The sequence below is a fragment of the Aythya marila genome (assembly GCF_965140915.1).
Source record: "Aythya marila genome assembly, chromosome: 1".
NCBI lineage: Eukaryota > Metazoa > Chordata > Aves > Anseriformes > Anatidae > Aythya > Aythya marila.
The window spans coordinates 121,813,138-121,826,240 of NC_139042.1; the positions used below are offsets into that span (position 1 = coordinate 121,813,138).

At 50.0% G+C, this 13,103-nt stretch overlaps 1 protein-coding gene across 4 annotated transcripts in view; it reads left to right on the forward strand.

Annotated features, from left to right (window-relative positions):
* The first annotated feature begins 1,451 nt into the window (after positions 1-1,451).
* VANGL1 (VANGL planar cell polarity protein 1) overlaps positions 1,452-13,103 on the forward strand; it is a 36,428-nt gene continuing 24,776 nt past the window's right edge. The window contains exons 1-4 of one of the 4 annotated variants that reach the window (XM_082751857.1): positions 1,452-1,472; positions 6,943-7,236; positions 8,785-8,911; positions 11,663-12,270. In XM_082751857.1, the coding sequence (XP_082607983.1) occupies positions 7,154-7,236; positions 8,785-8,911; positions 11,663-12,270 (818 nt within the window). In that variant the 5' untranslated portion in view covers positions 1,452-1,472; positions 6,943-7,153. Of the gene's footprint in view, positions 1,473-1,589; positions 1,617-2,650; positions 2,891-6,554; positions 6,577-6,942; positions 7,237-8,784; positions 8,912-11,662; positions 12,271-13,103 lie in introns of those variants that run through there. The other 3 variants (XM_082751859.1, XM_082751858.1, XM_082751860.1) reach the window with 3 other exon arrangements.

The following is a 13,103-nucleotide window of genomic DNA, read 5'->3' on the forward strand; positions in this document are numbered from 1 at the left end:
CAACCTGCTCTAGTTGGCCCTGTGCTGAGTGAGGACACTGGACCAGATGATCTCGTAAAGTCCATTCCAGCTTAAATCATTCTCCTGTGAGTCTGAGATCTGCTCTGGGTATTCTTAAAACAAACAACCAGGAAACTAGCAACAAACACCTCTAATCCTGCCTATTCAGTAGTGATACGCTACGCTGACGTAGCTTAGCACTTCACAGATTTCTAAACGATGACCCTACCGCACAAGTAGGTTGACTCATGCCAAAAGTTTCCTCATGTCTGAGCAGCTTAAACAGATGATGAAAGATAAGCATGTAACAGCACCTCAGTATCTGCCTCTGAGCCTCTCTTTAGTGTATCCTGTCTTTGCCAGTGTTTTGTTTAAAAGCTTGATGCGTGTGGGAGAAGGTTGCAGAGGGTCTGAAGTGTATTTGTGCCTCCTGGGTCTGGACAGGGCCTAGATGCATCCCCAGCTGAGATCTCGTACCGATCTCCTTTCCTCTGGGTACTGCAGTGAGTCCTGCTGCTCTGAACCACAAAACTAGTATTCAGGAGTGAAATTGGTATTCAGGAATCTTTCAGATCTCAAAAAGTCCCTTCTCTGTGTTGAAGTTTTACTCCCCGAGTTTCCATAGCCTGTCAGGGCGGGCAGCATCCCCCTTGTCCTCCCCACTCCGCACCAGTAAAACCATGAGTTTCTCCCCTGTCCATGATACATGGGTTGAATAAACTCTGTCCTGTTGCTTTTTGTCACGTTCCCTTGCTCTGAGCAGGAAAGCAAGCTGCCCTGTAGTGAAGTTTTGGCAGGCGGGAGCACCCGGTGATGCTCTCAGCTCGATGTCAAACACTTTCCAGGGCAGGGCGACCGTCTGGTATGCAGCAGGGTGCCGGGGCCACGGGCAAGTTTAGACACAAGGCGAGATGGAGCCTATTACTTGATACTGGCCGCTTCCAGCCAGGTATAGGGTGGGTAAGGTGTACGGAGGTAATGGGACTGCCACACCGGAGCCATGTGGGGACGGTTCCTCCAACTCCTGCCTGCCCGAAATGGTGAAACCAGGCAGCGTCGTGCTAGACGGTGAGTAGGGGACGGGTGCCACGAGCAAAGTTAGGGCGTTATTTTGGCAAAAAAATGGGAAATATGAAGGGAAATATAGAAGATGTAAGGTACAGGGGCCGCGTGAAGGCAGCGCAGGAGCTGTCTGACAGGAGGCACTCGGCGCCCTTTGTGGGGCGGGCTGCTCCTCAGCAACTCGGGCAGAGGATAGGGATCTGGAGGGGGATCCCTCGCAATTAATTGACGCAATTAATCGTTATTAATGGCTGAGGAGGGCTCGGGGCCGGCCCGGGGCGGGGCTGCGGGGCGGTGCCGGGCACAGGAAGCGGAAAGCGGCGGCGAACGGCGGCCGCCGCCGGGGGAAGGCGGCGGAGGAGGAGGAGGAGGAGGAGGAGGAGGAGGAGGAGTGGGCATGGGGGAGGCAGGTCGGTGTGTCCGTCTGTCGGTGTGTCCGTCTGTCGGTGAAGGGGAGGAGGTGGCGAGGCTCATAGCCTGGCAGGGTGAGCCCCAAAATCGTGGGCACTGAGAGGCGGCGGCTGTGCTGCGGGTGGGGAGGAGGGCTGGAGGAGGTGGGTGCTGCCCGGCAGAGGGCAAAGCCGCTGGTTCCCCTAAGGGCACCCTCGGCACAGCCCCTGCAAGCCAGACCCGTCCTGGTTTGGGCTCTTACCTGGGCTGGGAGGAAGGTTTTTTAGGGTAGAGGCTGAGCTCTCCGCTGGCAGCCCTCCGGCTGTCACGGCGGGGCTTTCCTCAGCCCTGGGTCTGTCAAAGCGCCTCGCCCCGGAGTGTTTGCAGCTCTGGGGAGTTCATGCATTAAGCTGTGCTGCCCAGAGGAGCAAATCTGGATGTTTTGTATACGTTGTGTCACATACACCCCATCGCCGGGGTGTCCCAGCTCCGAGGAAGGCAGCTCCAGCATTGCTTCGGCCAACTCGGCTGCGAACGTGCTTGGCTCTCGTCCCCCTCTGGGGTTTGGCTTTGCAGCTGGCCGCAACTCCAAGACCACTATCGGCTCCGCCAGCACCTCCCTTGACCATTTCTGCTTCAAAATTAACAAGCGAGCCTTGCAGAGAGCCTCCCCGGAGAGCTCTCCCTGCGAGCTGAGGTGTTGGATGGGTTTCCAGCCTGCCTGGGAGCCACCCAGGCGAAGAGCTCGCTGCCCGTGGTCGCTGGCCGGCTGCCTGGGGGGGAGAGCAGATGCCTGAGCTGTGCCTGGTGCTGCTCACCCAGATACAGGAGTCCTTGTGGCTGCCACTGGCCTCTTGGTTTTGGTGAGCAGCGTTGGTATTCGTGGTGGCCTTTGATGTATTACAGACGTATGCACCCAGGGAGGGCTTTACCACCACGAGGAGACCAGAGTACGTACTGGGGAAACGCTGGGTTGTGTGCTGTAGGCTTGCTCAGGGTCTGTAGACTCATTTATTTATTTTTAAATCCAAATAGAAAACGTGGGAACGCAGGCAGTCTCCTAAAGGAGAGCGCTTTCACTAGGGAAACCTCTCGCGATTTGTAACCTTTCGCGTTATCTCTCCATCTAACTGCTATGGCTAAAAATAAACTTTGGAAATCAGGTACAGGTACCGTCAGCTTGGGATAGGCAGAGGCTGAAGCAATAGCCCCGGGGCAGATCTTGCCCTCATTGCTTGTAGGGCTTTGAACATCGGTATTGAAAACAGTTCCTACGCACAGTCTCGGGTGCTCTGGAGCAACGAGGGTGAGGCAACAACATTTCTACCACATTGCACGGCTCCGGGATTGAGAGGTGCGTCTGAAGGTCTAGCAGCATGGGAGACGTACGAGCGAGGAAGTGCAAGCTTTCACCACGCCGACAGATTGGCAACCCAAGGTATAATTTGCATGATTGATGAGGGCTCGAACGCCGGGTGAGCTTCACGAACTTGGACAGCGCAGATGCGGTTCGTGGAGCGGGCAGAGGACATCCTCCCGGGAGGTGCTTGACTGATGGGTCCCGTGCAGAGACCTTCCCAAGTCGCGGATCAGCTGCGTAGCGAGGAGGCTGGGGCTTTGCTGGTGGGAAGCACCGCTTGCTGGGGTGGTTTTTGGGACAGCCTCGCTCAGTTTTCAGACCTGCGCTGTGGCACGGCGTGATTCAACGTGCAGGTGGATCGCTTCAGTGAGCGGTGACCGTGCTTTCTGAAGTATCCGTGTCACGGACTGATGGTTTTCAGCCGAGGGGCTGGAAATTCCCGGGGGTTTGTGAGCTGTTTCTGAGAAGCCTGCGAGAAGCAGTGAAGAAAAAGAGAGCGTATTGCTGGAGGGCTTGAATTTGCTGACTGCGAAACATTTCTTTTTGGGATGTGGGGCTTGCAAATCAAGAGCCGCTGCTATAGAGTAAAGGTCCCGGTTTGCATATTTTGACGCCAAAACGAACCTTACTTAATGACATGCAAAAATAAATAAAAAGCTTTTGGAAAAACACGTTTTCCAAAAAAAAAAACCACTTTGGTTTTTTGAGAGCTCGTTGGCAGTTAAAACTGAAAGCCTTGGCTCCGCAAGCAGATCACTGCGGGTGAACTCCTGTGCTTACAAATCAAATGGCTGGATCGGGGCCCGCTTGGGAAATTCAACAGCAAAAAGTTCCTGTGGCATTGCACTTCCAGGCACACGTAACTTCGTGAACCCACTGCTAAGCAGACCGTAAGCGACTGCAAGTCCTACACCGGGTAGGAACGGAGCTGCGCGGGCCAGGTTTTCAAAGCGGAGCCCATGGGGGAATTGTTCGCCTCGGCTTCGCAGGGGGGGAAACCCATTGGGAAAGCCTGGGATGTAAAAGAGCGCTCTTGTTTGCGTTCGCCCGCTTTGATTTAAAGATGTAACTTGCTCTTTTTAAATTTCCCTTGGGCCGGGAGCCAAGCTGCGCTGCCTTGAAGATGATCACAAGGCGAGCTTCATTGGAAGCGGGATTGGGCTCCCAGCGTGGAAAATAGCAATTCAAAGGAACTTTGGGGGGAGATTTATGAGCGTATGAAAAGAGGGAGTTACAATGAGTTGTGTAGCTGCGTAGGAACTGTAATTACAGTGATCTGTACAGTGCTCAGGGGTAACTACATTTCCTCGCTGCCGTGCAGGATGCGGCCATCCATCCGTCTTGCCAGACTAGGGTCCCCGGATTTCCTCTGGGGCCTCTAGTATTGTTTCCCATTTAGTGGCTCACAGTAGGACGAGGTCTGCAGCATCCTTCCTTCGTCTGTCAACGAGGGGAAGGCGAAGCGAGCGTCTCAGCCCTTTGGGGAGCAAAGGGCTCAGCGTGCGGCTGCACAGCGCGGTGGTTTGAGTGGAGGAGGGCTTCTCTCCACCATGCTGTTGGTTTTGCAGTTTGGGGCTGTGATGCGAAATGGATCCTGAAAAGGATCCAGGACAAAAGTGTGGCAAGGGGGAGAGAGAGGTGATTTTTTCCCCTCTCCTCCAGTGGTGCTGTTTGCTCACTGCAGAGGAATGCGGCATGGTGCGGAGGTGGAAGCTACTCACGGTGGCTTCTCCCCCCAAAACCCAAGGATATTGCAGCCGTGCCCTCAAGGAGGAGCTTGCTTTTGTGCAGGACCTGAAGATCTGCAAACAGGCAGACCGTGCCTTCTGTGAGATGTGATGATCTTTTTGGGAAGCTGTTTGCATGAGCTAAATGGGGCTCTCCACTCACGCTTGTTTGTGGAGGGATGAGGCCCCGACTGATGGGGCTGCTGCTTTAGGCGGTGCAGTTGTCCCTGCCCAGAGGGGTAGGGTAAGAAAGGTGATGATTTGTGGCTCAGCAGTGGAGGTGGTAACAGATTTTGCTCGGTTTGGGTATAGTCGTACTACCTCCAAGGCACGTGCCAGCTTTGCTCAGGCTTCAGCAGTGGGTGCTGCTGGGGTGGTGGCGAATCCAGGGCTGGTTTCTGGCTCTGGCACTCAGAGCTCCAACACGGGGATGCAATTTATCCTGCTCTTTGTCTTCCGTCCCCTCCCTGCATCACCGGGAGGTGGTGCAGAGTTCCCCAGTTCATCGCGGCGCTTTTTGACCGCCGTCCAGGAGGCTGAACGTTTTTTCTGGGGGCCTTGCTGTTGACTTTTCGCAGAGCTATGTCAAAACCGTTGCTCGTGTTTACGCAGAAAATGAAAGTTGGCGTGATCCAGCCTGCCCCGACCTTCCTGTCTCGCTGCGAGCCTGCTCTCCGTGCCTGGGTGCCCGGCGCTGCCAAATGGGAGCTGCTTGCTTGTGGTTCATCTGCTTGCAGGTAGACGGGCCACCCGCACCAGCACAGAGCCTGGGGAGAGTGAGTAACCCGTAATGATGTGCACCAGCAGCTCTCCTTGTTTTTTTTTCCCATTCCTATATCGCGGTGGGGTATGTTTGTGAAGGCAGTGGTTGCTCGCAGAGAGCCTCTGGTAATGCCACGAGCAGTAAGTGGGTTAGCACCTCTTGTATGTGGGAGGGTTTGGGTATGGTAGAGGGGGTTTATCCGAGGTTTTCTAGCAGGATGGAGGTAAAAATCAGCCTTTCTGAGCTGCTGGAGCCATGGGCTGCAGGCTGTGCGCAGATCTGGGGCGTTGATGTGTTGCATCATGTGTCCCTGGCTCAGGGATTTTTGTTCCTCTTACAGTAATGATGTGATGCTTCAAACTGTGCCTTGGCTTTGTGTTTCCTTTGCCTATGGAGTCCGAATTCATCCTCGTTCCCCCCTTTTCCAAATCCAGGCTTTATGTTTCCATCCTTATTTGCCCATCCTGGATTCTGTGGTGCCTTCAAGGAGCTTTCTTGAGGCACCATATTCCCTTACAGCCTGGGGATTCACATCCACAAAGGCCAAGTACGAAGCCCAACTGCTGCTGTCGTCCCTCTCTGCTGGGGAAGGGAGAGGGTGGAAAGCAGTGGCTGATGGTTTTATTGCTAACAGCTTTGGGAAGTGCTGTGAGCAGAGCGTAACGGAGGGATTTAATTTAATTTAAAGCAGTCCTTTGCCTGCTCGGTGACTACTGCGTGGCTGTAGCCCCCTGTTCTGCTGGCGTTGGCTGGAGGTAGCAGCAGGCTGGGCAGGAATTTGGGAAACCAAATGCAAGGTATGGGGTTGGAAAGCAGGTGTGTGACTCCTGGGAGCTGTTAGGATGCCACCCTGTTCTTGACCCCAAAAGCACAACCATCTTCTGCCTTTCGCAGGTGGGATTTAAGCTTTGCTTCCATGCTGCAAGAAATGCTGGCCCATATAAGCCAGATGAGGATCTCTAATCAGTTTTCACCACTACGGTTAATACGTGTGTATATATAGATCCAACTTCTAATGAATTTCAATTCTTCCAAGCCCAAATTAGCTCTTGGAGGCGAAGGTTGCAAAGAAAGGGAGGCGCTTGCAAGAGCCATCGATCGTGGAGTAACTAATGCTTGTAAAACGGGCACACCTTGCAGTTATGAAAACAAAGCAGGTTCAGACACGGTGGTCTGATCGTTTTCAGCATTTCTGCTGGGGTAGTCACCCGCCCCTTCCCCCAGGAAGAGCTGTCACTCTGCATCTGGTGGTGCTTGGGATCTGCATTAATGGGGTGAGAAGAAAGGGGGTGTGGAAGTTGAGCCTTTTTTATTATTATTATTTATTTTCTGGCAATTCCCAAGGGGCGAATTTCTCCCTCTCGGCTGCTGAGCCTTCTTTATCAAGTGCCTGATGCTGTTTGTTGCAGATTTTTGGATGAAGGAGCTAGACTTTGCAAAACAGGGCTACGTTATCAGTTTGTTTAAGGATCTGCAAATGTGTGTGTTTCTCCAGACAAAAAAAGAGAGCGATCGGGCCAGGATGAGCTTGTGAGCTGGGGACATGTGGCCGGCTGGAAGAGGGTGAGGGAATTATCACAGCAGGAAAACTGTTTTGCTTTGCTCAGCATGCATTTCCATGCCTGTTTGTCTTTCCGCAGGCCGACCGTGAGGAGCAGAGCACCCTCCCTCCTCCCCATCTGGAAGGATTCCTGGTAAGCGAAGCGTCCTCGAGTCCCCACGGACCAGGCCTCACTGATGACTGGGAAGCAAAGAGTACCCGGGAAAGCACTTTTATCACGGACTCCACCTCAGGAGCACCAGGAACCCATCTCTAAGTAAAAACCTGTGCTGCCGTCCTTGCAGACCCCAATGTCTGCTGCAATGGATACAGAATCAACGTATTCGGGATACTCCCACTACTCAGGTCACTCCAAAAAAGCCCACAGACAAGGGTAAGGAAGTGTTTATTTTTAATTACTTGCTGCTCTAAGATAGGATGTGTACTCTGGGGAAAAAATATAAGTCAGGATGAAATCACTGATGCTCCAGCTCCAGGGAAGATGTGTGTGGAGAGTCCTCAAGGGGAACCAGGTGACAGGATAGGAAGCAATTATGCCACTAGCTTAATGACATTCAAACTGTTGCATGCACTCTGGGGTCATGTATGGCCAGCAACACTGGGGAAGCGCTAGCAGAAGGAAAAGATCACTTAATTCTGCTCTTAAAGTGTGCGGGGTAAGTAGAGTTCTCTGGAGAGATGTGTCAGACTTCCTGGAGTGATATTGCCACTTGTTTTCTTTTTTAATGCTATTTCTTTATTGTGTAACAACAAGGCTGCCTTTCTCTTCCCACCATCCTCCTGGCGACTCTTTGTTGGTGGTGGTTTTTAACAGAACTTGAGTGGTACTTGAGTCTACAGCAAGCCCTCTATCAGCATTGATTGGATTAGAAGCCAGGCTTTTCTGAACTCGAATAGCAAGTCCTCTTTCTGTCCTGGTAGCTCAGTGGCATCAAAAACCATCTCGCTCTAAAACATCTGATTACTTGGAAACTGTTTTTTTTTTTTTTTTTTTTTTCATCATCGTTAGTTTTAAATGCAAAGCCTGTGCTATTTGCAATCTTTGTAATTTACAACTGAGCTGGTCCAAAATAACTTTGCATTTCAGAAGCAATTATCCTGTGTGGTTGGAAAAAGAGCTCTTCCACAAAATAGTCTTTTTGCTTGCAGTCTGTTTCTTGAGTAAAACATTTCATTTGCCTTTCCTCCCTTCTCCTGTAACACCCGCAGCCCCCTTGTGCGGATTGTCCTTTGAAGTTCAGAATAAAATGTGGAAAGATGCCTTCGAAGTTCCCAAAACTACATACACAATCCCAGAGCCTCTTACTGCAAACAGGAAAAAGTCTCATCCCATGAAACCTTTAGGCTCTGGTAAACCCTAAAGAGATGCAGTGGCAAGAGCTGGGATTTTGGATGCTCCTGAGCTGTAAGCCAGTGCAGTGAGGGTGCAAAGGCTGCTTTCCTCTCCAGGTAGGAAAGGAGGGGGAAATATTGGCAAGCAGATAGGTGGATAGGTGAAAATATCTTGAGATATTCTCAAATGAGAAGCCATGAGGTTTATAAGGGTATTCTGGCAGTAAGCACTGCCCTGCTACCTTTGATATTCTTTTAAGAGATTAGCTGGGGGCTGTTGACCAGTGAAAACAAATTTCACCAGTTGTCCTGTGGTGTTAAGAAGGTCTTAGCTGACAAGACTCAACATTGCAGGAGCTAAGGCTGTCTGAGAAGCTAAACTGTCCCAGCCACCAGGCTGTAGGCTGCTCTGGGCAAGGTCACTGCTGCTTTGGAAGCTTGTTCTGTAACAAATGAAATCAATGTTGACCAAGAGATGAGCGAGCAGGAACTATAACCTAATGCTCAGGGCACCTGCTGCAAGTACAAGGTGGTGTAATTCCAGGCCGTGCACTCTGCTAACTTTCTTGTTTCCTCTCCTTTGGAAAAGGAGTCGCGACAGGCACAAATCGCCACGAAGCAAAGACGGCAGCCGATCCGAGAAGTCTGTCACTATCCAGGCACCTCCTGCAGAGCCGCTGCTGGGGAATGATGCCTCTCGGACAGAGGAGGGCCAGGTAAGGAGGGAGTGAAGGCACATCTGGAGTCTGGAACAGAGCAGATGAGTATGGGGGGGAAAAAGCATTGCTCACGTGCTGTTAATGTGCTGCCACGACCTGTGGCTACCATTTATTCACTCATTAAGCCCAGGTCTTGATCAGTTGTGTCTTTCTGAGAGCGTTATTTTTGACAGCACCAGTGCTGATGTGACTACCCCTGGGGCACTAATCTACCTCTGTCTCCAAAGAGTGCCATCTGCTAAGGTCTACAGAAACATGTGTTTCCATCACCTCACCGTGCATTATTCAGGTCAATCCTTTCACCTGCGTGTACTCTTTTGTCTTTAGATGGGATTTGCTTGGGGTAATAGTGTAAAATGTTAGGGCCAGGATCCCACTGGGGAGGAGAGGCAAGAAGCGTAAAGGTAACGAGAAATTGCTGGGAAGGGGAGAAAAAGCCCAAAACTCAGTGAAGCTGGTATGTTAACACTGGATTAAGTAAAGAAGGGAAAAATGCTGGGTGTAGATCGCATCTAGGATGGATCCAGTAATCTCTGCTGTAGCAGTTGATGTGAAGGTGCATTCTCGTTTTCAAATAATCACTGATGCTGCAAAACAGAGTGCAGGATGTTTCATTGCCTTCTGGGTTGGACTTCTGGTATGTTAATTTTTGGCTGCGGGGCTTCACCTCTACTTTAAAAAAATAATTAAAAAAAAAAAAGTAATATCGATGCCCAGTTTCCACCCAGATTATGTATGGTAGTACTTAAAACAGTATTCGTGTAGCTGCCAGTGGGCTTACTCCCTGTACATCCACGTATTTTGTAACCAAGTGTTTGTTTTCCAGAGCTGTTACTTTGAATGCATATAAATGTCCAGGTGAATTTTTAAGCCCTTGTTTTCATGCAGACCTCCGCAGTGCAGTTCAAAGTCAAACAAGAATAAGTTGATGCATGAACAAGAGTTCTCTCCTGCATGTCCTGGGTTGCGTTCAGCAGCTTTGTACCACTTGAGATTTAGACTTGTAAATGCATGATTTTTCTGCTTGTGCCACTTCATATGGGAGGAGCTTTCTTAAGTGGTAGACTGGGACTGAAGTTGCCTGTTTTCTTCTGGGCTGTAGCCTTAAGCTGCTGTCATGTTTCAATCCCTTCTCTATTGTGCACTTTCTTGTCAATCAAAGGGGAGGAAATTATGCAGAACTATTTCATACATAAGCATAAAATACTTGAAATGCTTAGATCGCTTTACTGGAGACGCTGGCGAAAAGGAAGATGTGATATGATTATGCTCCCTTTCAGGACATCTTACAATGCAGATATATTTGTTTTGATGAGAAATGGCTCAAAACTCAGATAAATTCAAGTTCCTGACTGTGGTTGGTCTGTCTCAAAGCCCTGCTGCAGTAGGCAGGGAGGTATTGGTGTCTTGAAGAGCATCAGGAGGTAAATCACTGGAGCTGTTCATAGTAATGTTGCTGCCTCTGTCCACTCTTCTGCCAAGGATTCTTGAAGACTGTCTCCTGCACCTCTTTTAAAGAGGTGAATAATGGTTTAAAAGTGCTCTGATATGTAGGAAGTCCTGTAGTTGTACATTTCTACAGCACTCTTAGGTCTATAGGTATCATGTCTTGTGCCTATTTCTTTAAAACAAAGTGCTTAGATCAGCACACGTAGCTGCCAAAGTCTGGGAGAAGGTGTAAATCCTATTAACGACACAGGCTGCAGAAAGATAGACTCAGGAGGGTGAAAGGAAAAGCAAAACGTGGACTTCTGAATGAGCCTTGCAGCTACAAAGGTGTCAGGTGCCAGGCAATAAAACACAGGCTTCGCTGCTGTTTGGTGTTTGTAGGAGGTATCAGGAGTCTTCTCCTGACCGAGTCACTTCAGCAGCAGCTGTGAATCAAATCCGTGTGTGTCAGCATAGCTCTTTGGTCTTGCCAGCAGCAGGAAGGAGCAATTGGAGGCACGATGGTGTGGGTGGCAGCCCTAGCTCGCCAAACTCCTCTGAAACAAGCTAGGGAAGAAATGAGGCTTTTGGAAAAACAAGATGTCATCTGAAGCTTGACTATATTGTAGTCTGTGATCCTCAAATTTAAAGCACCATACCTGCAAATATCCTCGTTGACCACCTGTAATTTTTTTTTTTTTGGTTTAACTAAGCTTTTATTAGCGTGTCAGTTACTGAGGGCAGTGCTACTGTAGAGAAAGGAGAAAAAAAAAAAAAAAGGAAAAGGTAGAGGAACTTGCTGGAAATGCAGTTGTTCCTCTTACTGATGGAAAAACAATGTGTGAACATGTTTTTGATTGTAATGACTGCAGCTGACCTGAAATGAAACTTTCCCTTCCAGGTGATTCTGTAATGTACTCATACCACAAAATTTGTGGGGAAAGTGCTAGTCCTTGTTTTGCACATGGGACTTGATTGTTACTGCAGTTTCCAAGAGTTAAGTCCTATTGCTTGTTAAATGTGCTAGAAGAACTGCCTCTGGGGTACACTGAGTGGTGTAGGAAGTTGAGCTACTTGCTCTACAGTTACAGGTTTTTAACACTTTGTGTTTATAGTCAGTGTTTTGGACATAGGGCTGTTGTTTCCAAAACTTTGGTAATTTTCTGGGTTGATTATTCAATATATTGGAGGTGTTGGTTTTTCTTAGCAGACTTAAGCTTCTTGTAGCAATCCTTTTCCAGGCCAAAAATAAAAAATAATAAAAGACGTGGAAGAAATCACGTGATTGTTTCATCGATGTTTTTTCTCTTTCTCCTTTAGGATGACAACTGGGGCGAGACCACAACAGCAATCACAGGCACCTCCGAGCACAGCATTTCCCAGGAGGACATAGCCAGGATCAGTAAGGACCTGGAGGACAGCGTTGGGTTGGACTGCAAGCGTTACCTGGGTTTAACAGTGGCAGCTGTTCTCGGACTCCTCGTCTTCCTTACCCCCATCGCCTTCATCCTGTTACCCCAGGTCCTGTGGCGGGATGATCTGGAGCCGTGTGGTACTGTCTGTGAGGGCCTGTTCATCTCTGTGGCGTTCAAACTCCTCATTCTCCTGATTGGGACCTGGGCTCTGTTCTTCCGCCAGCCCAAGGCAGACCTCCCGAGGGTGTTTGTGTTTCGGGCCCTCTTGTTGGTCCTCATCTTCCTGTTTGTGTTTTCCTACTGGCTTTTTTACGGCGTTCGCATCTTGGACTCGAAGGACACCAACTACCAAGGAATAGTGCAGTATGCAGTGTCCCTGGTGGACGCTCTGCTCTTCATTCACTACTTGGCCATCGTGCTGCTGGAGCTACGGCAGCTGCAGCCCATGTTCACTGTCAAGGTAGTCCGGTCAACAGATGGAGAGTCACGATACTACAGCTTGGGGCACTTGAGGTAGGTACACGCCGCTGAAATCCAGCGGTGCGGATAAATGTGGCCGTGCCACAGCGCAGAGCGCCAGCTGCTTTGGTTTGTGTGGTACCTCTGGTTCCCGAATCTTCCCCCCGAGGTTTCCGAATCTTCTACTGGAGGAAAGGGGAGAGGCCTCCTTGTGTGGCTGGTTTGTGCTTTTTGTTTGTGCAGGCCAGGGGTCATTTTGAGAGCCCCCCTGCAGAGCATCACTTTTCAGAGCCTCCTGACTGGCAAACCAGTCCCTTGTGTTCATGTGGCAGAGGCTGAAGGAAGTGGCCTTGTGTGAGAAAGCATTTGACAATATAACGTGCTAAAATGCAGAAAACATCTGTGTCCTCACTGCCCCGTGCAGCCAAGAGCTGTGGAAGGAACCTGAATAAACATCCCCTGTGTTGAATTGAGCACTGTCACTCGGCTCCTGTGTGAGCCATTGACAGCTGGTTGAAATGCTTGCATTCAGGTGTTTGAGCTCTGACACCTGATTTTGTGACAGGTGGGAGATGCCTTGAAGGGTGTAGACAGACAGCAGTACCCTGGGGTGCTTTCAGTGGCCAGGGACTCTTTTCTAAGATCGGGAGTTGACTGCATTTTTGTGTTGGCTCTGGGGAAACTCCTGAAGCAGTTGCCTTAATGTGGCCAAACTCCCAGCAGTTTGGACACACAAGAATGAATACTGGGACACATGTAGGTGCAAGCTGCTGTTTGTTTTTTTTTTTCTTTTTAGTGGTGCTGTACTTCTCCAGGGTTGGTTCTGTATCATGATGGTACCTACTCCTGTTGTCATTGGTGTTGTTCAGTCTGCTGGGTCAGATGTT